This window comes from Dipteris shenzhenensis, chromosome 32 (assembly GCF_047967505.1).
Source record: "Dipteris shenzhenensis isolate YYH24624 ecotype China chromosome 32, Dip_SZ_1.0, whole genome shotgun sequence".
Lineage (NCBI taxonomy): Eukaryota > Viridiplantae > Streptophyta > Polypodiopsida > Gleicheniales > Dipteridaceae > Dipteris > Dipteris shenzhenensis.
Window position 1 is genome coordinate 26,321,063 of NC_141627.1, and position 27,436 is coordinate 26,348,498.

At 45.0% G+C, this 27,436-nt stretch overlaps 1 protein-coding gene across 3 annotated transcripts in view; it reads right to left on the reverse strand.

Moving 5' to 3' along the window:
• Nucleotides 1–27,436, reverse strand: part of LOC147880521 (phenylalanyl-tRNA synthetase, putative / phenylalanine-tRNA ligase) — a 127,885-nt gene that overhangs the window by 64,914 nt on the left and 35,535 nt on the right. For all 3 annotated transcript variants that reach the window (XR_015540559.1, XM_087370718.1, XM_087370717.1), the window contains exons 6-7: nt 7,424–7,516; nt 7,229–7,319 (exon numbers count right to left, since the gene is read on the reverse strand). Coding sequence is in view for 2 of the 3 variants with exons in the window: in XM_087370718.1 (XP_087226844.1) it covers nt 7,229–7,319; nt 7,424–7,516 (184 nt within the window). In the remaining variant the exon portion in view is untranslated. The remainder of the gene's footprint in view (nt 1–7,228; nt 7,320–7,423; nt 7,517–27,436) is intronic.

Here is a 27,436-nt window from a genome sequence, read left to right on the forward strand (position 1 = left end):
CTGGACGAAGAGTCTACATACACTCTAGGTGGATCACGCGGGCTCAAGTTCTAGAGATATCCAGCAGTTAGTAGAAGTATGTGGTGGTGGATCAAAGGACCATGGTCTCGTGGGACTTTGGATCTATCTCTTTGAAGGGTCAGTGAGACTGAAAGGAGCACGTACAAGGTACAAAAAACAAAGGTTGATGAGAAACGCCGTCATGTCAAAACTAGGATGATGGAAAAAATATAAGTACAAGGTACTTGTACCTAGACCTAGGACTAAGTGTCCTAGGTGTCGCATAGGACTAAGTGTCCAATGTGGCCTAAAAGGCACTAACACTACAAGTGCCTACACTTATGCCTACAAGGAACATACCATGGCCTAAAGGGCATCACTAGAACCACCAGAAGATGGCCTACAAACCCCCCTCCATGAGATGGGCTGAAGTACTCTGGAAACGTCTCAAAATACCTGGTATTTTCTGGTCATGGTGGCACATATTCATCCAAAAGGATATAGCCACATATGAATGTACAAGGGATGTCAAATCATGTAACAAAGGGAACCAAGTGTAAAGCCTGTCAGAAGACTTCGAACTTGGGACGAGGAAGTGCCTTTGTAAACATATCTGCTATGTTGTCCTCTGTGGGAAGATAGGACAACTCTATGTCTCCTGCTGACAACCACAGGCATCCAAAAGCCTGTTGATAAAGAGTGATATCACATGGTGGGCTCCCATCATGAGCTGAGAATTTGAAGCCAGGGTCCACTGGAGTAGAGATTGGCTTGCAATCCTCAAACTGAAAACGATCAAGGAGCTGTCCAATATACTTGGACTGAGACATCATGATACCCCCCTCAACATGAGCAAACTGAATGCCCAAATCCCCAAATAATAATGGATTCGTCCCATGTCTGACATGTCAAAAATCTGCTGCAAATCAGCCTTGAAAGCTGCAATTTGCTGAGTATCTGGGCCCGTGATGAGCATATCATCCACATATAAAATCAGCACTAAAAAATCAGAATCACTCCCACGGACATAAAGAGTGGGTTCTATGGGACTATTCTGAAAACCAAGGCATAGTAAGTGTGCATGAATTTTGGCATACCATGCCCTGGGTGCCTGCTTCAAACCACAAACCATAAAGGGCTTTTCTAAGCCGGCATACCTTATTTTCAGAATTAACAACCTCAAAGCCAGGAGGTTGTGTGACATAGACTTCTTCCTGCAGATCCCCATGAAGAAAAACGGTCTTGATGTCAAGTTGGTGCACATGCCAATGATGATGGGCTGCAATGGCAATGACACATCTAATGGTAGTAATCCTGGATGTGGGAGCAAATGTCTCCTCAAAGTCAATGCCTTGTTGTTGAGCATACCCTTTTGCAACAAGACGGGCTTTGTATCGATCTATGTTGCAATCAGATTTCCTTTTTAAGTTGTAGACCCACCGCGTTCCAATGGCATGCTTGCCGGGAGGGAGATCTACTGATTCCCATGTGTCATTTTTGGCAATAGATTGTAACTCAGCTCTCATTGCATCCATCCACTCTTTGCTGCCAAAAGCATCTTTATGGCACAGAGGCTCTTCATTGCAAGCTGTAGCAAGGAGTGCAAACTCAAGAAAGTGACCATGCTGTCTGTTCCCTGATCTTGTCCGGGCAGGAAATCTTGTTTGCTGTCCCTCAATGTATCAAGAAGCCATCTGGGAACTTGCCTTTGCTGTCTATTGACAGCTCTTTCTTCAATGACTGCATCATGAATAATGGGATCATTTTGTCCTAGAAGAGAAACCTGCAAATCAGCATGAGGTAGTGGCTGATTATTGCTTGGTGGAGGGCTTACAGGAGGCTCATGTTGCTGGTCAAAATCCTCTTCTAATGATGGCACAGGTAACCAAGATTCAAAGGCATCAAACATGTCAACATCTGGCTTTGCTTTGCAATCCACAAGAGGAGAAGCTGAATGTTTAGCGAAGATTACATCTCACTGACAATAATCTTCCCAGTATTTGGTTGATACAACCGATACCCTCTGCTCTCCTGGCTGTAACCAATAAATATGCATTTGATTGCCTTCTCATCAAGATTATGTCTCATCTGAGATGGTACATGAACATATGCAAGAGACCCAAAAACTTTCATGTGTGAAAGAGAAGGCTTCCTGCCTTTCCATGCTTCATAAGGTGTAATAGTCTTCAATGCCTGTGTAGGTCATCTATTCAGCACATAGTTGGCACACATTATTGCATCAAGCCAAAATTTATTGGGCAAAGACTTGGCCTTAAGCATGCATCTGGCCATCTCCATTGTGGACCTGTTTTTCCTTTCAGAAACAGGATTCTGCTGAGGAGTGTAAGGAGTAGTGCATGAGTGAATAATACCCCGTGAAGACAGAAATGCATCAAACTCCTTTGACATATACTCTCCCCCCCTATCTGTGTTAAGGGTGACAAGCTTGCATCCTGATTCAATCTCAACCATATTCAGCCATCTCTGAAAGCATAAGAAAACATCAAATTTGGCCTTTAAAGAATATACCCAGCAATATCTTGTGAAATCATCAATGAGAGTCATGAAATACTTATACCCCCCAATGGCATTTGTCCTCATTGCGCCACAGACATCACTGTGTACTAGCTGCAATTTCCTTTGTGAGAGTTTTGGACAATCTTTTGAAAAGGAAATCGATGCATCTTACCCAAAAGACAACCCTCACACACATGTTTGGAAACTGTGTGAGTCTGAGGTACATCATTTGCCATCTGCTGTGAATGTAGCTTTGCAAGAGCTCTATAATTGAGATGGCCCATTCTCTCATGCCAAAGATGAGTTTCAGCAAGCTGTGAATCTGAAATAGCCAATGCTTCAATAGAAAGTGCAGCTGAATAATGATCAAGGTGATAAAGCCCTTTTTGCAAAGTGCCAGTGAGAACTATGGCATTGTCATCACGAAGATCATAAACTAGACATCTGTAGCCATCAAAAATTACTCTGAAACTTGAAGTAGCAATTGCTGAAATTGAAATCAAGTTGACTTCAATGCGAGGCACAAAAAGAACATTTGTCAGAGTGATAGGATGGCTTGAAATAGATGTGAGCTGCACATCTCCAACTCCTTTTACAGCATATGAAGCATCATTAGCACATGTAACAGTCCCCCTTCGAGGTGCATCAGCTAAAGAATGAAACAACTATCTGCAAGAAGTGACATGCTTGGAAGCACCACTATCAAAGTACCAGGACTGAGCATCATTAGCAGTAAAGAATGCATCAGCTTTGGATGGATCAAATGAGCAATGGACAGCCCATGCCCAATCATCCTGAAGAGCATGTGCATGTGAAGCATCTGCTAGCTCATGGGATTCAATAGCATGACAGGCATTAACTCTCAATCCTGCTTTCTTTTTCTCTGAAGCAATGCGCTTTCTGCATTCTGAAATGTCCTGTCCAGGCTTGCGACAATAGTTGCATCTTTTCTTCTTTGACTTATCTCCTATATTTTTAGATGCATGGGAGGAATTGCAGCTGCTATGCGCAGATTTTGGCTTGCCCATAGGCTTGGAAGCCTTGCCTCTTCTTGTCTGCTGTGAAGCAAATGCATGATCAGGAATAATGGCTTGCCTATTAGCTCTACTTTGCTCTTCTTGCAAAAGCAAAGTAACTAGCTGATCAAAAGAATAGTGGTCTGGATTACCCATGGCCACTAATCGAAGGGTTGTAGCAAACCCTTCATATGTATCTCGCAGTCCATTCAATGTGGTACTCACAAGCTGTGAATTTGGCACCACCTCATCAATGTTGGCAAGCTGTTCCATGAGGTCCTTGACCTTTGTCAAGTATGCATCCATTGACTCACCTTCATTCATACTGACTTCCTGTAATTGCCTTCTCAAATATGCAACACGAGCTTCATTGCGAATCTGGGGCAAATAGGCCAAAAAGAGGGCAAATGCAGAAAAGCCCCAAATTTTGCTGAAATTTTTGCAAATGTGACCCAATGAAGGATAATCTGACTCAATGTCTTGCAAAAGTGACTCAATGTCTGATAATCTGACCCAATGTATAGCCTCAAGGCTTTAAACTGAAAAAGTATGATTCACTGTCCCAAACACCAGCTGAAATTTAGCTCCCAACACAAAAGCCCCAAATTTTGTTGACCTGAGTGATGACGTGGCACAATGTCACAGTCCTGAACCTGAAATTAACTGAAAACTTCAATTTTTGGAAAGATTTCAGTTGTCAACCTTGTCCAAAATATTGTATTGACAGGTGGAAGGTCCAAATGTCAAAGCCCTAAATTTTCCTGTTGGAAATTAGGGTTTGACAGTCATATACTGTCCAAAAACAGTAAAAGACTGCAAAGATTGATTGTGTATTATCGTCTGGTCCCCTAAGCATAAAGCTGAGACTGAAAAGACCTCAGTAGATAGAATATAACAGGCCACGAAGCTGATGCAGCAGATTGAAGTGCAAAAACGACTGGAGCGTAACTGGAACTGCGCTTAGGCCGTAACTGCAGGTGTTTTGTGTGGGGATCTGAACAGGTCGCAATAGCAGAACGACTCCTGCAGATGACTGTGAAGAGGTGACTGAAGGTTCACGGAAGCTGGGCGCCTGGATTCACTGAAGCGTCGCTTGAACTAGGCGTCTACTGAAGGGAAGTACAAAAGTGACGACTGATGGCCATGGTACTGTGTAGAACCTCGAAACTGCTGCGGCTGGAGCCTACGAGGAGTCGCCTCAGTCTGGGAACAGCAAAGAGACGCTTGGTGGCGACGAAAGAGCTCTGGAAGTCTTGGACAGCAAACAGAGAAAACGTAGGTGATCCGTACGTATCTGTACGGAAGTCCGTACAACTGTACGGACAGTACGAAAAAAGGAGGCGCAGGAAGCAGATCTCGCTCTGATACCACTGAAGGGTCAGTGAGACTGAAAGGAGCACGTACAAGGTACAAAGTACAAAGGTCGATGAGAAACGCCGTCACGTCAAAACTAGGATGATGGAAAAAATCTAAGTACAAGGTACTTGTACCTAGACCTAGGACTAAGTGTCCTAGGTGTCACATAGGACTAAGTGTCCTTGTGGCCTAAAAGGCACTAACACTACAAGTGCCTACACTTATGCCTACAAGGCACATACCATGGCCTATAGGGCATCACTAGAACCACCAGAAGATGGCCTACACTCTTTTGTTTTGTGTCCCTATCTTTGGACGGATATACATTCTTTTGGTAGCTTCCATATCTGGCTGGATGAGTCTATTTATGAGTCTGCACATCTATTTGAAGCACATAAGTTAAGAAGTTTGTGATTCCACACCCCACACACACTGTGTGAGCTCCTGGGCTATTCTATCAGTCTTCCGCCCTTTGTTGGTTGATTTCTAACACGGTCTGTCAGAGCTTCCAGGTGTCAACGCGCAATTGGCTGTTGTTCTGTTGTTCTGCCAAGATCTACAGCAGCATGCTCAGACCGTGGCTCTGATACCATCTCAAATTATGTAACTTATGCACAGTTGCCACGTAGGGCCCGCACTGCATGTGAGGATCCCACAGCTCACTGCCTGGCCACCCATGCAGGTCCCCCAACTGCAAAAATGTGCACAGGGACATTGAGGCCGCCTCTCCATTAGGTATTATATGCCTTGTACCTTGGGCCACCCAGTTGTATGTGGGATTGACGCTTGTGACCATTGCCACATGACCTCCGAGGTTGAGGGGCATTTTAGCCCTCCCCTATGTTCAACATTGAGGCATCCATCCACCTCCTTTGCAATTGCATATGGCTTCTCCTCTGTTGGGAGCCTTACAAGTAAGCATCTCACCTACGTGGATGTCCAGAGGGGTAAGCATATATTTCCCAATATGGTCAATCAGTTATATGCAGGTGTGGAAGAGCTTGCAGAGTTGAAACGGTGAAGAAAGTAGGATCACAAAGGTAAAAAAAGGTTACCACAGCTCAAGAAAAAAAAGTACAGCATCCATCAGCCAACGAGTAACAAAATCAAACTACAGAGAAAGTAAGAGGTTAAACACAAATGAACAAATTGGTACCACCACTAGAAATGAGTAGTTCCAGCCAAAAGTAAGTAGTAGACTGTGCCAGCAAAAGAATACGCAAACCATGAAGAGATACCTAAAGGTTACACAATGGCAGCTGCAGCCTGTCGAAAAATCAGATAAGGGCACAAGCAAAATTAAATGACAACAGCATAGACTGAATTTGAGTTTGGATAAGGCTTATTCAAATTTTAAAAAGAGAAGAAAACACAAGCTCTCAGCACTAGTACTGAGAAAGTACCTGCAGTGCTTGGAATAGGGGAGAACATCTATTAAACACACTCTAAAGCGACTCATAAACTCTGGCTTCGAATACGAACAGGACAGTCATGAATAAAATTAAAGGTGATGAAATTGAAGAGGATAGAGAGGAAATATGAGATACTGATATGAGGAAAAGGAAGCTATGTGTACAAGTGAAGAGAACTTCTAAATTAAACTAGATGAGGACTGTACCTTAGTCTGCTCCTGTATCAAACAGTTTTTCCCAAATAACTTCCAATTCTTAATGGCATGACAATTGAATCAGCATGCAGGTGACGCTAATGCATGAATAAGCTAATTTTGTGCATCTAAAGGATGATCTGCAAGATGATTCTTTCAAGATCAGATTGCAACCACTTACAGAGATCATCCAATAAGTTAGCTTTGTTTCCTGACAGCCAAACATGGTTGTCTTGTTCAACTGAATTTTTAGCTTTAATAAGAATGTCCGTCACATCCGTCCTCAGACCTCTAATCCAACCACTTTGCCTGTCCAGTTGTTTCATTTTGATCATTTGCTTTTCCAGATTGAAAGGTTTAAACTCAGCACCAAAAACATTGTACTGAATTTTAGCTTTAATAAGAATCTCCATCACATGTGTTCGCAGACCTCTAATCCAACCACTTTGCCTGTCCGGTTGTTTCATTTTGACTATGTGCATGGTTGGACCCTAGTCAGAAAACTAACTCCTAAGAACCCTCATTGGCCATATCTGCACCTAGCCTCCAGCTCCCCATCCTCTCCGCTCATGCAGAACTCTTAACCCATTATTCCTAATGTCCAACAAGAATTATAGTGTAAACAAAACATGAAATAAAAACCTTTTTACTGTCGAACAAAATCATCCTTCCAAACACCAGACACGACATTGCAAATAAACACATTACAGAAAGAGCACATTTTAGAATTTGCCTTCAGCAAAGGATGAAGATGACCACAATCAATTGCTTGGCCTAGTGCACTAAAATTGTAGTCCTTGAATTCCACATCGCCCCAAATTCCCCTGCATGGAACAAGATATAAATCTACTCAGAATAAAAGGCCACCAGGTCCTGTTCAAAACAACCAGACTGAACAAGTGATAGCAAATTGCTGCAATCAGCTTACCTCTGTAATAAATCACGTGTAAGATCAGTTTCTGGCTTGGTCCTATGTGGGGCATATTTGGACCCTTTCCTTACAGAAAAACCCTTCCATACTCTGCCATTCACCAACATGGAGACAACAAGTTCAACAATTTTCCATACTCAAACAGCCGAAAACATGCAATATTAGAAAGACCATGGGTACACAATCAACACCATACATGAAGAGTCAAGCATCTGTTGACGATGTAGACCTAAAAGTTATCTTTACTTGTAAAACCACAAAGAAACTTGAACATGATTTCTCTCTCTCTCTCTCTCTGGGGCGCTGGCTGCTCTCTAGCCGGATCCTTGCACCAGATTCTCCTATACACATGACGTTTTCCTACTGTCAACCGGATCAATACAAAAAACAACATACCTCCACTGTAAAAGGCATTACACCACCAACAACAAACCAATTCAACACTTTCAAAGCAATAAGTCGTACCTAGCCTTCACAATCAGTTGTAGCTAGCATTCAAAAACTTATAGAGCTCATTGCGATGCCAACCTGTCCTCCTTGGTCTTCTCAATTTTCATGACAATCTTCTTGCTGGAAACAGCACTTTGCCTCACACCATCATCCTTCACCTGGCTTAAGAACTTTGATAGCTGTGCAGGGCCTGGAATATCTTCAGTCTAGTTCTGTCCTCTAGTGACCTCAATCTTTGAATCACACCAAGCTAAAAACAGCCAAGTGTGGAAGAGAGGCATTACGTGCAGCTAGTAGAGTTAAAAGAGCTCATTGGAGACCTGAAACACTGCCCATCACCAGTAGTAGCAGCTCAAGTAGCTGAGCAAGTCACACAATGGTAGCATCCCAAAGCTGGGAAGAGGGGGCGGGGGGGGGGGCGCGGGCGAGCGGAGGGGGGGGAGGGGGCGGCGGCGGTGGCGGCGGCGGGAGAGAGAGAGTTTATTAATGTCTACAAAAGGCCAAAGGGCCTATGAGATTGGAAAAACCCAAATACAAATGAAAGCTAAGGGTGGGGCCACTGAAGAGGCACCCATACCCCAAGGCTGATATCTGTGATGAGAAAAAAGTAATACATCGCATTGTCGCTGCAAGAGAAACCCAAAAGGTGAGCACCAAGGAGGAAGCACCTACTTGGTCAGCTCTCGACCCAATTGGCTAGAGCCATGTATGTTGTCTATGGAACCAACTGCACCAGACGATTGAGCAGAGACAAGAGGAGCCCATCTGACAGTGGCTCGGGATCTGGTGAGGGTTAGCATTGAGGAAAAAATCACTCGACCTGCCTTGTATCTCTAAAGTTTTTTGGGCCTAAATATCAATCTTTAAGCCGGGCTTGTGAGCCGCTGTAGATGGGTGAGTTCCAGAGTGGGTGATCCGACTATGGACCTCCTCCTCAATAGTCTCCATGATGTAGGCCCCTGTCTAACAAAAGCTATCGTCACACCAATGGTCTACTTTCCCACGTCGAAGAGAGAGAACATGTCCACAGTCCTCGTGTGAGCATCCACCGTCAAGTCATGCACTCTAGCGCTCTGCTACCTCTAATCCCCTACTATCCTTGGCTCAGGTCACCTAAAAAGGAACCAGTGTTTGGTGTACAGACTGTACGGACAGGCCGTACAGCCTGTATAGACCCTGTTGCAAGCATCCGGTGCTTGCACGCAGACCAAGGCTGACTTTTCTTGCTGCAAATTAGGGTTTCAGGCTGTGAAACTCTGTTTTGGCAGAGTTCTGGATACCTCGGGGACCTGTTCTTGTGAGGAGCAGGTGTTTTTGGTTGCAGCCCGTGCTGTGGGCACGCAATCCTGGAATTCCGGCCCAGTTTCTCGTTGTTTTCAATGTGGGATTGATTTCTAGTTCTCTGTTTTGAGACTCTCTACGGGATTCCCTGGGTCTGTTGCAATCTTGCAATCACCCAGTTACAGAGGGTGAACCCAAGTTAAGACCAGGTTGTTGAGGTCAGATGCCTTGCTTTAGCAGTTGGGATGCATAGTTTGCCAGTTTGATGCGATGTGTGCCTAGTGTGGGCCGGTGAACAGTGGTAGCCAATGGGAACAGTTCAAGGTGCGGCCTAGTCGTAAGTTTGCTATTACTTCTTTTTTTTTTCAAAAAAGAGACTTCTATTAAGTAAGAGAAAAAACCCACGAGAGCAAGCTCAAAGCGGAATACATCATGTAACCATGAGGATAAATAAACCCCCTCAAAATGAGGTGCAAAACAACCAAGGCTCAGGCTGAAAGTGCCAACTCAACCCTGTGAGAGTCTAAGAGAAGAAAGGAGAATCCTTCCATTCCCTGAAGAATTAAGTCCTCCTAGCTGAGGCTACACGAGAGTCTCCCTGCATGCTCGTCCATACGACCATCAAAGTATGTATGGTGTTTGTCCAAATACTAGCCAATGTGTGCGAGGGATGAACCTGAGTTCCCTCCAATGCCTCTGTTTCCGTTGATGGGGACCAGCGATGTTGGTATAGTCGTCTTTCCAATTGGTTCACCCGACTGAGCCTCGACTTAGACCGGTTGCCTCCTTTTCAGTACAGCCTCGACACTCCACCATCTCCTCTCTTCCCCACTGACCAGGAGGTCAACCGGCTCATTCGGGCGGATCTGCTCCAGCTCCACACCTGGCGGACATGGTTTCTTTACTCCGAGCTTCCTGTGAAACTCGACTTCTACCGCCGACACTGCCTCCAGATCTCACAGGAGGGCTTCATCACACCTCCGGGTTACACACAACTTCATCTACCACATGCGCTCCGGATCTCCCTCGGTCAGTTTAGGGACTCGTCACACCGATTACGGATCGAGAGTGGACGCGCAGAGGGTATCCCACGAGAGGACCGCCTTTGCCCACTTTGGGACTTACAGGAGATCGAGTAGGAGGAGCATTTTGCTTTCAAATGTCCTATCTATTATGCCATTCGAGGCCGATACCACTGCCTCTTCCGCAACGGATTCGGCTCCCTCCCACACATGCTACAATTCCTGGATCAGCGGTGCCTTGCCGCTTTCTTACATGAGATGACCCGCCACCGAGATACTTCTCTCCGAGCACGACGACACGAGCAGCACACACAGCGTGAGGACACCCAGCGGCCTATCACTAACTTCTTTCAGCCACAGGATACCTCTTCTCAGTCTAGCCGACGACGCGGACGTGAGCGAGAGCCAAAGTCACGACAGCTGCGTCAGCGGACAGACTCACACATCCAAGTCCATGACATCTCGTCTCTGCTCTCGGCCCGCCCCATTGGGGTTACCGTTGCCCTCATCCACAGGGCCACCCGCCGCCCCCGACGACCGAGCTCGACTAGGCCGCGTGACGTCAAAGGCCAATCATCTATCGCAGGGTTTTTTTCGACTTCCCATTTGACGGCCCCTCTTTGATTGGTCTCTGACGATCACCACCTGCACATGTATACTGTATCTCCCCCCTCTACCCCACTTTTTTGTGCCCCCCCCTTCTTCTTCTTTGTATCATCTGGAGGTACACACATATTTTTTGTATCAGGACTAGACACATAGTCCTTCATAACCTCTTTTTTTGTAGAAACGGTTGGTTGGCCCGTTTTGAGACCACCACCGTTATGCTCATTGTGTTGGGGTAAAGGCACAGTGCCACCCTTTTAAAGTTATGACACCTATGACTGTCTTAAGACAGTCATAGGGTGAAAAACCTAATCCTAATAAAACCTATGAGTTTGTGGTGTGGCTCAACACTTTACACACCCACACTTCTTGTGTCTCCCTCTCTCTCTCTCTCTGTCTCCATCGTTCCACTCCCCCACTCTTTCCCTCTAAACTGGTATCAAGGCCTCTACCTCTACCTCTCCCTCTCCACTCCGGTCTACCCCTCCCTCTACCCCTTCCTCTCCCCTCGGGCATCGCACCCTACAGCAGCGGACAGCGACAGCAGGAGCTGGCAACGCGCGCGGGCAGCACGGGGCAGCGGGCGCAGCAACCGCGCGCAGGTCGCGCGCGAGCAACCGCAACAGCAGCAGCTAGCAGCTACTAGCTGCTACCCGCTACCAAGCGGGCGCAGCCAACGCGCAGCACCGGCGCGCACCCAGGCTACACACGGGCAGCCGTACCGGAGCGACCCGTACAGCCAGCCGTACCAGCTGTACGGAATCCGTACATGCCGTCGTACCGACTGTACGATCGCGTGACCAGCAAGGCAACCGTACCGTACGGACGCTGCGACAGGAGGTTCAGGTCAAAAAAAAAAATTTGGATTTCGTGCCCTCGCAGGTACAGGGTACAGCAAGTACCCTGTGCAGGTACAGGAGGTACAGCAGGCACAGAAATTTTGTTTTGGGGAAGAAGGAAAAGAGAGAGCACTCTGCTCTTCATTCCCGGAATTTGTTCAGTTCTAAAACTGTGTGTTTGAGGTACAGCATGTACACTCGTGTCCCTCGTGCTTGAGGTGACCAGTGCCACAGTGTGTGGTGGTTGCACAGTTATTTTGTTTCGGGAAGGTCAAATGCCTTGATTTTGCAGAGGGCTTTTATGCTTTTGCTGAGTGCAAATCTCAGTTTTCGGGTGACAATTTCAAAGGGCTTTTGCCTGGAATTTTATGCAGTGTATGCCTTGAGGCAGTGTGGAGCCAGGGTGCCCACATTGGTCTTGTTTCCGCAATGTATTCAGTGACATTTCTTGCAGGTCACATTCTGTGTACGACACTTTGAAAAATCTCAGTTGAGCCACGCTTGGCCAGGGCGCATCGAGTTTACTCGGTCCCTAACTGTCCATCGTTGACAGTGCTCAAAAGATTTTCTCTTCAGTGTTTGTACATTGGGATCTGTGTTGCTATTGTGTACACAGGGCCGTTTATGCATTACATTGTCAGGTGAAAGTGCCAGGAGAGCGCTGTATTTTGTATGCTATCTCAGTGTTGAGGGTGTTTTTCACTTGGTACAGGTGTCAAATCAAGGGACTTTTGCCCAGATTCTGCTTGTGAGCACTTGAGTTACTGTTTGAGACCTCCAGATGCCTCTTATCCCCTTGGCAGAAGGGTGATTGTTTGGGATTTGTCCCATACTTTGTTGCAGGTTTTGTGACAGGCTGAGGTGTTTGGAGCCTTTTTTTCAGTGGACAAAACAGTGCATGACAAGTGGTTTATGCATATAAAATCAGTGCAATACCTCATCTGAGGTGGGAGAAGTGTCCAGGATAGTAGTGTTTTGTGCTTCGTCAGTTGATGATGCACTGATAAAGCACTTGTGGAGCAGCTGCAGCATTCTGAAGTTACTGTTTTATGCCTATTTGAGCACGGTACAGTGTGTCAGAAGGTACAGTGACTGGAGGGAAAATTTTCTGTTTTGCTGCAGATTTTTTGACAGTAAAAACAGCACTATTGTGAGTGCTCCTGGCTCTTGATAGAGCAGGTTTTCTGAGAAATCAGAATTTTATTTAGTCATTTTTTGACTTACAGGGAGTCAGGTACTTTCCTTATCTGATATGGCATCAGGGGGAAGTGAATCTTCAATTCTGAACATAAAGAAATTGGAAGGGGCACACAATTATGCATTATGGGCAGAACAGTGTTTGAATGTACTTCTGCAAAAGAAGATTTCTAAGCCCATAAGGGTGAAGGGTGTCAAGCCATCTGGGATGTCAGATGATGAGTCGGAGGAGCTTGATTTGTCCGCTAGGGCTGCTATCATGCTTACTCTCAGTGATTCTCTTGTGTTCAATGTTCAGGCTGAAAAGACCTCTTATGGCCTATGGCAGAGGCTAGAAGAGTTGTATGCCCAAAAGAGTTCAGCCAGTAAGGTTTATTGGTTGAAAAAGCTTGTAGACCTTCGCATGAAGGAAGGTACAGCTATGACCTCACACTTGAGTGAGTTCAATGCCATCTTTACACAGCTTATTGCACAGGGATTGAACCTTGATGAGGAGTTCAAGGCTACTTTCTTGTTGTGTACCCTCCCTGAGAGTTGGGACACTTTCAAGACCACCCTGTCTAATTCAAATGTCACTCTTATGTATGCTGATGTGGAGAGCTCTCTCCTTATGGAGGAGATGAGCAGGAAGAATAATATGGGCAGCAAGTCTTCCAATGCTTTGCAGGTACAGGAAAGAGGTAGGACTCAGCAGAAGGGGAGATCTGCTGGCAAATCCAAATCCCGCAGTCAGTCCCGTGGCAAAAAGGATATTGAATGCTTTTACTGTGGCAAGAAGGGACATGTGAAGTCTAAGTGCTTCAAGTTTATACGGGATCAGAAAGCCAAGAAGGCTGAGGCAAAGGATGCAGGCAGTGGAAGCAAAGGAAAAGGCAAGGCCAAGGCAAATGACTTGGATATAGTGAATGTTGCAGCAGAGGACAGTGAAAGTGACAGACATGATGTTTTATGCTCTTCTGCTGTAATTGCACATACATTGGTTATTGATGGCCATGACATGCACACCTGGCTCTTGGATTCAGGTGCTTCTTTTCATGTTACTCCTCATAGGGAGTGGTTTACTTCCTACACAGGTACTCATGGAGTTGTTCACCTTGGGAACAACTATGCATGTCAGATTGCAGGGATTGGCAGTATACAGATAGTACTCCCTGATGGACGCATATTTATGCTTGATGGTGTTCGCCATGTGCCGCAAATCAAGAAAAATCTGATTAGCACTGGCTTGTTGGATGACAGTGGTTACCACACCACATTTGGGGATTCCAAATGGGTGATTACTGATGGCCAGGGTGTAGTGGCTGAGGGTTATAAGAGTGATACCTTGTACCCTCTTTATATTTCCAATGTAGGTAATCATGTTGTTGCCATAACCGAGCTGCCAAAGGTTTCATTGTGGCATAGCCGGTTGGGACACATGACCGTTAAAGGAATGCAAGAACTGTCACGTTTGGGTTATCTGCCGTCTCTTTCATTTTCAGATTTGCCCACTTGTGATCATTGCATATTTGGAAAGCATTGTATGACTCCTCATAAGAGGAGAACTCCCCAAAATAGAGCACCACTTGATCTAGTGCACACTGATTTGTGTGAGATGCCACAGCTATCACTAGGGGGTGCAAAGTATTTCATTACTTTTATTGATGATGCCACACGCAAAGTGTGGGTCTATTTCTTGAAGCATAAGAGCGATGCCTTAGATGCTTTCAAGAAGTTTGTCGCTCAAGTTGAGAATCGGACAGGACGCAGGCTGAAATGCCTCACATCCGATAATGGGGGTGAGTATGTGTCACATGCTTTTGTACAGTTTTGCAAAGCGAATGGCATTAAACAGGACCTCACAGCCCCTCATAATGCATCTCAAAATGGTGTGAGTGAGCGGATGAATCGAACTATTCACGAGAAAGTTCGATGTATGTTGTCTTATGCTGCATTGCCCCATGGCTTTTGGGCAGAAGCCGTGCAAACAGCAGTTCACATAATTAACAGGTCGCCGAACAAGGCTTTGGAGTTGAAAGTGCCAGAGGAGGTGTGGTCTAGCAAGCCACCTTCATATAAGCACTTACGTGTGTTTGGCTGCGAGTGCTTTGCTCATATACGCAAAGAACTGCACACCAAACTGGAGCCAAAGTCTTTCAGATGCATCTTCATGGGTTACGGTGACGAAGGTGAAATGGGGTACAGGTTATGGGATCCCGTCAAACGGAAGATTATACGCAGCAATGATGTCATCTTTAAAGAGGATAGTGTACACAAAGAACCCGTGCAACCTGTGGAATACAGGAGGGTTGTTTATTACAAGAAGTTTGATGCCTTCATGCAGTCCCAAGGGTATCATAGGTGTGAGACCGATCACTGCTTGTACACCAAACGGGCAAAGGATGGCAGTTTGATGCTACTCATTCTATATGTGGATGACATGCTGATTGCCAGCAAATCTCAGCAGGAGATTAGTGCTTTGAAGAAGCAACTGCATAAATCTTTTGACATGAAAGACTTGGGTGATGCAAACCATATTCTTGGTATGCGGATTATTCGTGACAGGTCCAAAGGACTTTTGTTTCTGTCACAGAAGGAGTACATTAACAAAGTACTGCAGAGGTTTAAAATGGAAGGGGGGAAGTCTATTAGTACCCCGTTGCCTCCACATTTAAAACTCAGCAGTAAGGACAGCCCCAGATCAGATGATGATAAGGCTGAAATGGCCAAGGTTCCGTATGCATCTGCAGTTGGTTCTCTGATGTATGCCATGGTTGCCACTTGTCCGGATATTGCTTTTGCGGTGGGAGTCATCAGCAGGTATATGGCAAATCCAGGCAAGCGGCACTGGGAAGCAGTGAAAGGTGTCTTGAGGTATCTCAAGGGTACCAAAGACTTGTGCATATGCTATGGTAGGCAAGATGCATTGGTGCATGGTTTTACAGATTCAGACTATGCAGGGAATGCAGATAACCGGAAGTCTACTACCGGTTATATTTTCACATTTGCAGGAGGTGCTATATCATGGGTGTCTCGGTTGCAGAAATGCGTTGCTCTCTCAACCACTGAAGCTGAATATGTTGCAGCCACTGAGGCTTGCAAGGAAGCAATATGGCTTACTCGGCTGGTGGGAGATTTGGGCATTACAGGAGATATGCCAGTTTTGCATTGTGATAGTCAGAGTGCTATCATGTTGGCAAAGAATCCGATCTTTCATCAGAAGACCAAGCACATAGATGTGAAATACCATTTCATCAGGGAGGTACTGGAAGACAAGTGACTTGAGCTTGTGAAGGTGCATACTGATGATAATCCTGCAGATTTGCTGGTGTGGCTCAACACTTTACACACCCACACTTCTTGTGTCTCCCTCTCTCTCTCTCTGTCTCCATCGTTCCACTCCCCCACTCTTTCCCTCTCACATTGTATCAGTTATCTTTAGTCTCATAGACCTTCACGGTCTCCCGAAGACTTTAATAAACTTTCTTTCTCTCTCTCTCTCTCTCTCTCTCTCTCTCTCACACACACCAGTCCCATAGACCTTGAAGGGTCTCACACAAACTTTAATACAATCATATCATATCATATCACAGTCATATCATATCAATACCATATCATCTCTCCATCCCTCCCTCTCTATGAAAGAGATGGGGAAGAAAAGATCAACCACAACTATATTATCAAAGCAACAAATGGAATCATGACAGAGGAAGACATGGACAATGGCCTGGAAAACCTAGCTAATGGGAAAGCTCCAAATACACAAGGACTAGTAGCAGAACTATTAGCATGGGGAGGTGAGAAAAACAAAGAAAATGCTTATCAGGCTTATGAATATGGCTCTATGCAGGAAGGCACATTGGAAAATGAGAATTTTTATACACCATGCTTGTGCAGACCATAATCCTTTACAGGCTCCATCTTGAACTCCCGGACTCACATACTATCACAAAGAAGACAATGCTCAGAAATACATAAGCACACCCATCCCTATCAATGCAAGGCCGAACTCGGTCACACTCTCTCGAGATTGAGAGAGGAGCATGGAATGATGTCCCAAGAGAATCGGCTATGTGACGGAGAAAGAAAGAAAGATGTATTAACATCTACAGGAGGCCTCGCGGGCCTATGAGACAAAGTGCAAAACCAAAAGATAACTTATACAAGACACTAAGGGCTGAAGCAAAGGCCACACTAAGGCCCTTGCTGAAAGCTAAAGTACTAAGCTAGTGAACAAAATAGTAGTGTAGCAAAATATCTAACGCTCTAGTACATATACCTAGATGAATCCATGAACATTCCCAAACTCATCCTCTAAAAACACAACATAGTGCAGTTTCAATATCATGATAGTCACTCATAAGGTTGAAAACCATAAACCCTATCACGCATAGCAAGGACTAGCTACTATGACATCCCCACTGACGTCATCAACGCCCAACAGTGGGTGTAGACCACAATATTAAAATATGCTCTCACACATACAAATCCACACACCCACACATACTTCAGCATTTATACAAAGTCTTCGTACTGAGTTTCTGTCGGCACTCCGGAGGTGAAGGTAAGACTCAGCCATGATGAAGGCTAGCACTAAAGGAGAAGGCTAATCAAAAAGTAGTCCAAAATCTCTTCATTCAAGCTACAATTGCTTGTGAAGTCTAAACGATTTCATTTTAGTCTCTCCTAGTACATGCCCAGGTTCCATATATCCCGATAACATGGTGGATCTCTGATGAGATGTGAGGAGCTCTCGTATCTGAGTCTGTAGAGCTCTCTCTTGTAGGTGTGTGGAGTATGGAAGCAAGCACAAGAGTCGAAGCTAGGAGCTGAAGGCTGTCACGTCAACCAAAATAGTGAAAATGAAAGTACAAAGTACATGCAGATAGACCCTAGGACTAAGTGTCCTAAGTGTCACATAGGACTAAATGTCCTATGTGGCATAAAAGGCACTAAAACACCAAAGTGCCTATAACTATGCCTACAAGACACATACCAGGGCCCATAGGACATCACTACGATCGAGAGAAGATGGCCTACAAACCCCACGTCTCAGAATACCCGGTATTTTCTGGTCATGGTGGCACATGTTCATCCAAAAGGATATAGCCACCTATATATGTACAAGGTATGTCAGATCATGTAACAAAGGGAACCAAGTGTAAAGCCTGTCAAAAGACTTCGAACTTGGGACAAGGAAGTGCTTTTGTAAACATATCTGCTATGTTGTCCTCTTGCCAACTCTATGTATCCTGCTAACAACCGCTATCGAACATAATGATAGTGAACTTCAATGTGCTTGGTATGCGCATGAAACACTAGATTACGCGCAATGGCCAAAGCACTCTGACTATCAGTGTAGACCATAGTGGAGGATGTCTGGCGAATACCAAAATCTGTAAGTAACTGTCGAAGCCAGACACACTCTACAGTAGCAGTGAAGGCTGCCCCGTACTATGCATTTGTCTATTCCCTGATCTTGTCCAAGCAGCAAGAGGTTGATCTTGTTTGCTGTCCCTAAATGTGTCAAGAAGCCATCTGGGAACTTGCCTTTGCTGTCTATTGACAGCTCTTTCTTCAATCACTGCATCATGAATAGTGGGATCATTCTATGCTAGAAGAGGAACCTGCAAATCAGCATGGGGTGCTGGCTGATCATTGCTTGTTGGAGGGCCTGCAGGAGGCTCATGTTGCTGGTCAAAGTCCCCCTCTGAGGAAAGCAGAGGTAACCAAGAGTCAAAGGCATCAAACATAGCAACTTCTGGCTTAGCTTTGCAGTCCACAAGAGGAGAAGCCGAATGTTCAGCAAAGATTACATCTCTACTAACAATAATCTTCCGAGTATTTGGTTGGTATAACCGATACCCTCTGCTCTCTTGGCTGTAACCAAAAAATATGCATTTGATTGCCTTGTCATCAAGATTATGTCTCAACTGAGATGGTACTGAACATATGCAAGAGACCCAAAAACTCTCATGTGTGAAAGTGAAGGCTTCCTGCCTTTCCATGCTTCATATAGTGTAACAGTCCTCAATGCCCTTGTGGGTGATCTATTCAGCACATAGTTGGCACACATCACTGCATCAAGCCAAAATTAAACCTGGCCTTAAGCATGCATTTGGCCATCTCCATAGTGGACATGTTATTCCTTTCAAGAACAGGATTATGCTGAGGAGTGTAAGGAGTAGTGCATGAGTGGACAATGCCCCAAGAAGACAAAAAGGCATCAAACTCCTTTGACATATACTCTCCCCCTCTATCTATGTTGAGGGTGACAAGCTTGCATCCTGATTCATTCTCAACCATCTTCAGCCACCTCTGAAAGCATGAGAACACTTCAAATTTGGCTTTTAAAGCATATACCCAGCAATCTCTGATGAAGTCATCAATGAGAGTCATGAAATATTTGTACCCCCTAGTGGCATTTGTCCTCATTGGGCCACAGATATCACTGTGCACTAGCTGCAATTTCCTTTGTGGAATTTTTCACAATTCTTTTGAAAAGGAAACAAATGCATCTTACCCAAAAGACAACCCTCTCACACATGTTTGGAAACTGTGTGAGTTTGAGGTACATCATTTGCCATGCCCTGTGAATGTAACTTGGCAAGAGCTCTATAATTGAGATGACCCATTCTCTCATGCCAAAGATGAGTTTCAGCAAGCTGTAAATCTGAAATAGCAAATGCTTCAATAGAGAGTGCAGCTGAGTGATCATCAAGGTGATAAAGCCTCTTTTTCAAAGTGCCAGTGAGAACTATGGCATTGTCATCACAAAGATCATATACTAGGCATCTGTATCCATCAAAAATCACTCTGAAACCTGAAGTGGCAATTGCTGAAATTGAAATCAAGTTGACTTCAATTCCAGGCACAAAAAGAACATTTGTCAAAGTCACAAGATGGCTTGAAATGGATGTGAGCTGCACATCTCCAATTCCTTTTACAGCATATGAAGCATTATTAGCAAATGTAATAGTCCCCCCTCAAAGTGCATTAGCTAAGGAATGAAACAACTGTCTGCAAGATGTGACGTGCTTGGAAGCACCACTATCAAAATACCAAGACTGAGCATCATTAGCAATAAAGAATGCATCAACTTTGGAGGGATCAAAGGAGCAATGAACAGCCCATGCCGAATCATCCTGGAGAGCATGTGCATGTGAGGCATCTGTTGTCTCGTGGGATTCAATTGCATGTGAGACATTGACTGTCAATCCTGCTTTCTTTTTCTCCCAAGCAATGCACTCCTGCATTCTGAAATGTCATGCCCTGGCTTGCAACAATAGTTGCATCTTTTCTTCCTTGATTTATCTGCTGTATTTTTAAATGCATTGGAGGAATTGCCACTGTTAGGCGCATATTTAGGCTTGCCCATAGGCTTGGAAGCCTTGCCTTTTCCTGTCTGATGTGAGGCAAATGCATGATCAAGAATAGTAGCTTGCCTATTAGCACGACTTTGCTCTTCCTGCAAAAGTAAAGTGACTAACTGATCAAAGGAGTAGTGGTCTGAATTACCCATGGCCACCAGTCGAAGGGTTGTAGCAAACCCTTGACATGTATCTGGCAACCCATTCAATGTGGTACTGACAAGATAAGAATTTGGCACCACCTCATCAATATTGGCAAGTTGTTCCATGAGGTCCTTGACCTTTGTCAAGTATGCATCCATAGAGTCACCTTCATTCATGCTGACTTCCTGCAATTGCCTTCTTAAATATGCAACACGTGCCTCATTGCGAATCTGATAAAGAGAAGCCAATTTGTCCCAAGCATCCTTTGCTGTCCTACATGACCGGATGTGTGGAATAATGATTCTCTTGCATGACAAAGCAATACTACGTAGGTCAGTCTCTCAGCCTTAGGTCAAGGAATGTGCATTTGCATCTCTTGCATCCCATCTTGTTTGTTCCTGAGTTGGAGGAGCAGCAACAGGGGTGCTAGAGGATAAAGCATCAGGAGGGGTACCCTCTGCAGAGAGACCGGCAGTAGGGGCAGCCACTGTAGCATTGGCTGCCCTCATATCAACCCCAAAAACAATGTTCCAAAAGTGCCTTGCAACAAGAATATGTTTCATGAGATAAGACCACATCGAATAGTTGGTGCCATCCAACTTATCATCTTCGCGAAGAATGCCAAATAAATCATGATTGTTGCCAGCCATTGCAAATGGGATACCCTGAAAAGAAAAGACCTGAAAACACAAAAGGCTCAAGGCTATCACTACAAAGAGCTGGATGTCCAAAAATGACAGCAAATGTCTGCAAGTGAATGTCCTGCAAATTTCCAGCCCAAATCAAAGGGCAAATGCAAATTTGACCCAAATGTGACTATGTCAGGCAATGACCACTGCAAAAGACAGCAACTCTCGCAAAAGCCCCAAATGTAATGAGGGCAAAAAGGCCAAAAAGAGGGCAAATGCAGAAAAGCCCCAAATTTTGCTGAGATTTTGCAAATGTGCCCAATGTCTTGCAATCTAACCCAATGTCCTATAAATGTGACTCAATGTCCTGCAAATGTGACCCAATGTCCTGCAATCTGAACAAGAAATTGCAATCCAAATCCCAAAGCTCCAATGTCTTGCAAGAAACTGCAACCAAAAGAAGGGAAATGAACTGAAAGCCCCAAATTTGCCAATGTCCTGCAAAAGCCCCAAAACTGCAAATGTCTGTAGATGACTGCAGTGAAACCCAAAATGGGTTGTAGCAAGCAAGAACTTGGTTAACAGCCAATGCCAAAACAGGTACGGAACCTGTAGGTCGATTTGCACGTGCGGAGCCTATACAGAACGCACGGAGCAGGTACAAGCTGTACGGACAGCTGATCTGAAGGTATACATGTATGGAAGGTTGGTACACCTGCAGGTACGCTTGCACGAAAGCAAGTGCGCATGTACGGAGCATGTACGATGCATGTACGCCTGTACGAGACAAGTACAATGCAGGTACGTCTCAGGTACCATTCTACGATGCATGTACGCTTGAGGTACATTTGTACAACGCAGGTACGTACCATTGTACAGATGGTGTAGGATTGCAAGCAAATGCGATGGGCAGAGCAATAGGACGTGAAGCTGTACGGCAAGATGCGTGACCTGTACGAAAATTGTACGGGTGTCAGTACAGTCGTATGGACTGTACGAATGGGGCGCAACTCGAGCTGTTGAAGGCTAGGAGCAATGCAGGTCCGGAGGCAAGGGAGCAAGTCCTAGGAGCTCTGATACCACTGTAGGTGCATGGAGTGTGGAAGCAAGCACAAGAGTCGAAGCTAGGGGCTGAAGGTTGTCACATCAACTAGAATAGTGGAAATGAAAGTACAAAGTACATGAAGATAGACCCTAGGACTAAGTGTCCTAGGTGTCACATAGGACGAAATGTCCTATGTGGCATAAAAGGCACTAAAACACTAAAGTGCCTATAACTATGCCTACAAGGCACATACCAGGGCCCATAGGGCATCACTACAATCGCGAGAAGATGGCCTACATCTCTCGATGAGGTGGAGGACGTGGTCTCCTCGATCTCTGTATCCCATGGGCTACGTTAAGGGTGACGCCTCGTCTCTGATGGTCACCACTAAGGAGGTCTGTAATAGACTAAAACTCGATCGTGCATGCTCTGGTCCCTCTATGTGTCGCATGTGGAGTGCGTCTCTCTCGTCTAGTAGCATCGTGACGGAGACTCCCATTGCTAATCCATGATGCTCTTATCTCATCAACTCAGCCTCACCGGTAGCTGACTCAAATGCATAGAAATCTGTAACAGTGTCTATGCTCTGTCAATCTCGGTGACCTGTGGCATCAATCCCTGCCACTCTTTGGTCTGTCGCATCAGTATATCTCTCTGTCATCACATCTCAATCAAATAGAGCCCAACACAAACCTGATCGAGAAAATGGATCAATCATGTAAGTGGACCAAAGCCATGCCCCTCTTGAAAGAGGCAATGATACCGCCCTCGGATCTCATAGTAGATTGGGCAAACACATAGAAAGTGATCCTTTATCTCGATCTCCTCCATTCGACATAATGTGCAGATCCTCTGCTCTCTAGGTATGCCTGCAGCTCTCCCTGCCTCGATCCTCAACTGATATGACGAGACTCGCAACAATTGGCTGGCCGATGGCGACCCTCAATGCATGTGAGACACTCCTATCCTCGAGGTACTGAGGTCTCATGACGAGACCATGCTCCGAGACCCTCAGGAAGTGGTCATGGTAGAACTAGATCTTGGTGGGGAAGAACTCTCTCCCCCAAGCCCTTGCTGTATGGAGCTGGAGGAGGTCCAACCATATGATAGGATCGATCTCATCTCGTGGGATCATCTCGGAGGGCTTACTCCGAATCTGATGGGGGACTGAGAGAGGAGCATGCCCTCTTCACATGCCCACAATATGCGCACATAAGGAAAGATTTCAGCACCACTTTAGGACACACTGGCTTTGTGAGTTTGTTCTCAAACGCCCACCTTGCTGCCCTAGGCATCTACATCACCAAGATTCTTAAGCACCGTGACTACCTTGTAGCACAATTGGCCACACAATAGTCTCACTATCCCTCCCATGAAGGGAGAAGCTTTGTCTTACAGCTCTATACTTGAGTTGCGAGGTCCCATGGGCCGTCTTCGGCCCCCAAAGGAGGATAATATCTTCTTCTTCTCCTTCTTCCATGGATCTTGTACTTGAGTTGCGGGGTCCCATGGGTCGTCTTCGGTCCCCAAAGGCTGATAATATCTTCTTCTTCTCCTTCTTCTTTCATGGATCTTGGTGTGTGTGTGTGTGTGTGTGCGCGCGTTTTCAATCCCTGATCGATGCCTGATGAGTTGTTTCAGCTCCTAGTTTATATCTTGGCATAAGAACTATGTTTGATTATATCCAATACCTCCAGTTTGTCAATGCACATGGAAGTCAGCCTACCGACATGAGACCAAAGAGGCAGGAAGAGTATGTAGATCAAGCAAGGTCGAGACCAAAGAGGCAAAAAGAGTACGTAGCTCTGGCAAGTTATCGATCGTCTCTCATTGGGATGATCACTGTGGAACGATGGAATCCACACGCCAAATACCTCTGGATTCGGATTAAGAGCACATCATCACCACATCTCAACCCTCTCTTAGGATGATTCCGTATTTTAGGGAAAATAGATTAGTGATTAGAGAAAAAAATTCTAACAAATCTCTAGCTTGAAATCCTTGACCCTAGAAACCTCCAACTTTTATATCAAATCATGGAAAGAATTCATCTCCAAACCCTAAACCGTAAATCATAAACCCGAGATCCTAAAACCTAAATCTAAATCGAAACCTAAACCCTAAATCGTATACCCTAAACCCTATATCCTAAACTCTAAACCCTACTCCTTATACCCTATGTCCTAAATCCTAAATCCTAAACCCTGTATCCTTATATCATAAATCCAAGCCCTAAACCCTATACCTTAGGGAGGCAAAGGTAGGGGATGACAACAATAGATCCTCCTCCATGTGGAAAACAAGTGAGCCCACCAAAAGAAGGCCATCTCTAAGGACCGTTGTAGATGATAAAATCATGCACTCTATGAAAGTGTGACCATATGAAGTGACACGGGATCATCAAACTGCAAAGACTCAAGAGATACTTGCACCATTAAAATCAATGTCAGGCAACATAATCAAGTGTTGGGAAGTGGGAGAGAAAAGATGCATCATGGCAAGAGGGGAGTGAGAACACAAATGAGCCGAAGAGTGTGTGTTCTATTGATTTGAGAGGGAAGCCTCTCTTTTATAGAATGAGAGAGAGTGTGGCCTAAATCATAGGCACCTCCCCAAGTGGGGACATTGTACTGCATCACCACATGTGTAATGGTCCATAGCACTAAGTGTGCTTCTCTACACACACACACATAATCAGATGATTGCTACTAGAGCAAGCCCTTGATCACACATATCCTAACATACCCCCCTTGAAGGGTTTGCCTCATGCTATGTCAAGGATACATCTAGTCACATAGTTTCACATGCCATCTCATGGCAGTCAAGGATAAATCTATGGCTAGAATCTCATGCTAGCAAAGGTGCCCAAGCGTCAAGGTTTACAAAATGAGATCAACCCCCCGCCCCACAAATGGTTATCTCCCTTGCATGTATAAGGATTAATCTTACGCCTTTGTGTGGACCGAGTTTCTCATGTCTACAAGAGGTACCATGTAGGCAAAGACATATCACATGGCCTAAATCATATGGTGACCAGAGGTGATTTACAAAGACTATGAACACATAACCATGACATTCTTTTTGGAGTACTACTCCAAGCAAAGAACCTCAAAAGTGACTACATGACCAAGCGACATCATACGGGCCCCCTCCTCTCAAAGCTCCTAGGAAAACTGTGAAATCTCTTCCCAAAACAAGCCAAAAAACAAGCCGTTGATAAATTGTACAAAACAAGAATACTCACTACTTGGGACACATTGCGTAACAGAACTAGATCCAACAAATTTAAGGCAATGTAAAACTAGCTAGAACTAAAAAGTTTTCGTCACATCAGCCACACCTTAGCCTATGCCCTACAATTTGCTCATAATCCAAGACTTCACTAAAAAGATAAATAAATTTCAAATATAACTGCTTTGCAAAATATGCTTTTAAAGCTTGTAGTCTCAAGGCTTGAACCCTCACACCTTTCTTGTCTCGAAGGCTGCAAAGCATACATGCATAGGAGACCCCTTTAATAAAAAATCTCACATGATAGTTTTTTAAAGAAAAGGTTGCTACCTTGTATGCAGACATTTGCAATCTACAAAAACCGTTTAGTGAATTATGAATTCAAATAGTCGAAGCATTATTTTTTGGGCTATGAGTTCCTTGTAAGCCTGACCCCTAAAAAATCTTTGGTCAAAGGCTTGTCCCAAAATCTTTGGTCAATCCCAAAAGTTACATGCCATCTCGAGAGCATGCATGAAGATCTCTACTTGATGTAGTGTCACCAAGCTGTAAATATTCCAAAGTCAAAGCATAAGTCGACCATTTATTGATCATAATTAACGATTTCTTCATTTATTTAATTATGTTCAAAGAGCTACTTTCATTTGGTCAAAGTCTTGACTCCGATCAAAGATACTTAACCTCGCTTAAGTAAGCCTAAGTAATTAAAGTGCTGACTTCGGTCAAAGAGTGTTGACTGCGGTCAACGAGACTTGGCTCATGCCAAGAGAGTTAACTTCGTTAACCAAGGTGCGCCAACTTCAGTTGGAGAGACTTGGCCATAATTAAGGCGCTTTGACTGATGGTCACGCCCCTTAATTACGACCAAGAAGGTTGACCTCGGTCGATTAAGAATTGCTATGTTTTGTTCATGTGTTTTTGTTCAATAGGGACGCCTACAAGTGACAAGGATTAGTCTATGGTCTAATCAAATGCAAAAGCGCTAACCATTAATGGGTACCATGGTTGTGCGCTTTAATTGTTAATTGCAGGTATCAAGTGGGACCGAAAACACAAGCACTATGGAGCCTGACAAGCATCTAGCAGAACGTTCGCGTGACCAAGTGCTTCGAGGACTCTAGAAGTTGCCCTTTAGTGGTATGTAACTAGTTTTTAGTTGGGAAAGTTGACTAGTGGCATGTTGCCAAGAAAGAGATCATGAGAGCTCATGTAATCACTTCACGTTTTGGATTTTTGTAACAGTGCTTCCACGCTGATCTCTCTATACTCAAATCCTTCAAGTAATAAAAATACCTCGGGGGGGGGGGGGGGGGGGGGGGGGGGGGGGGGGGTTCCAACCTAACAATTGTCCTCGGCCCTAGTGCATTTGCAGAGAGAGATAGAGTGAGAGAGAGAGAGAGAGAGAGAGAGAAAGTGTATGCTGTTATGTGATGGTTCCATTGAAGAGATAAAGAGAGATGTCGTAGTGACGAAGTGAGGCAGATTGCAATCGGTATCAGAGCCAAGGCTCAAAGTCTTTTCAGGCTTTGACGATCCGGCTAGATAGGTTAGTGACATCAAAACTCCAGAGAGTGTCAGCTGAAGTGTCAGCTGATTGACAGAGATTCAAATTACGTGATACGGGAAGCTTTGCATGGAGCAAGCGACTTCTAAAAGTTTTGAAGAAATTCTTGGTCGTTGATGACCGGAAGCTTTGTAGGTGAATCATGACGAAAGCGTAGCCATTTTTCTTATGCCAATCCATAGGTGTAATGCCAACGTAAGGCAAAAGACAAAGGCGGTGACGAACGTCTGGAAGATTGTATGCAGGAACGTGTGACGACCCCTAATGCTTTCACGCCGAGTGAGAGAAATATTCACGCGGGCACAGAACGGTTGGCAAGCGATGGGTGCCGCGCTGGTTAACGGCAAGAGAAGAACTTCCGTGGCATTCGTCGTGAAATTGATGCGAGCAAAGTGTTCCGTCGCTGTTATGCGCACTGACGTGGTGCACGAGTCGTTGACGGAGGAATTCCAACGGGATTGCGCCTAGAGAAAAGGTTCAGGCTGTAAATGGAGATGGAGTGGTTTCTATGATCGCGTGCGCCAACGAAAATTGCAAGCCAGGAAAGCTCCACCTAGAATGTACAAGATGTTGACGTGGCGGGGAAGCTACCGTGCTAACGTGTTACCCAAACACGTGTCAGATGATGTGGCATGGCAAGAGCATATCACTGA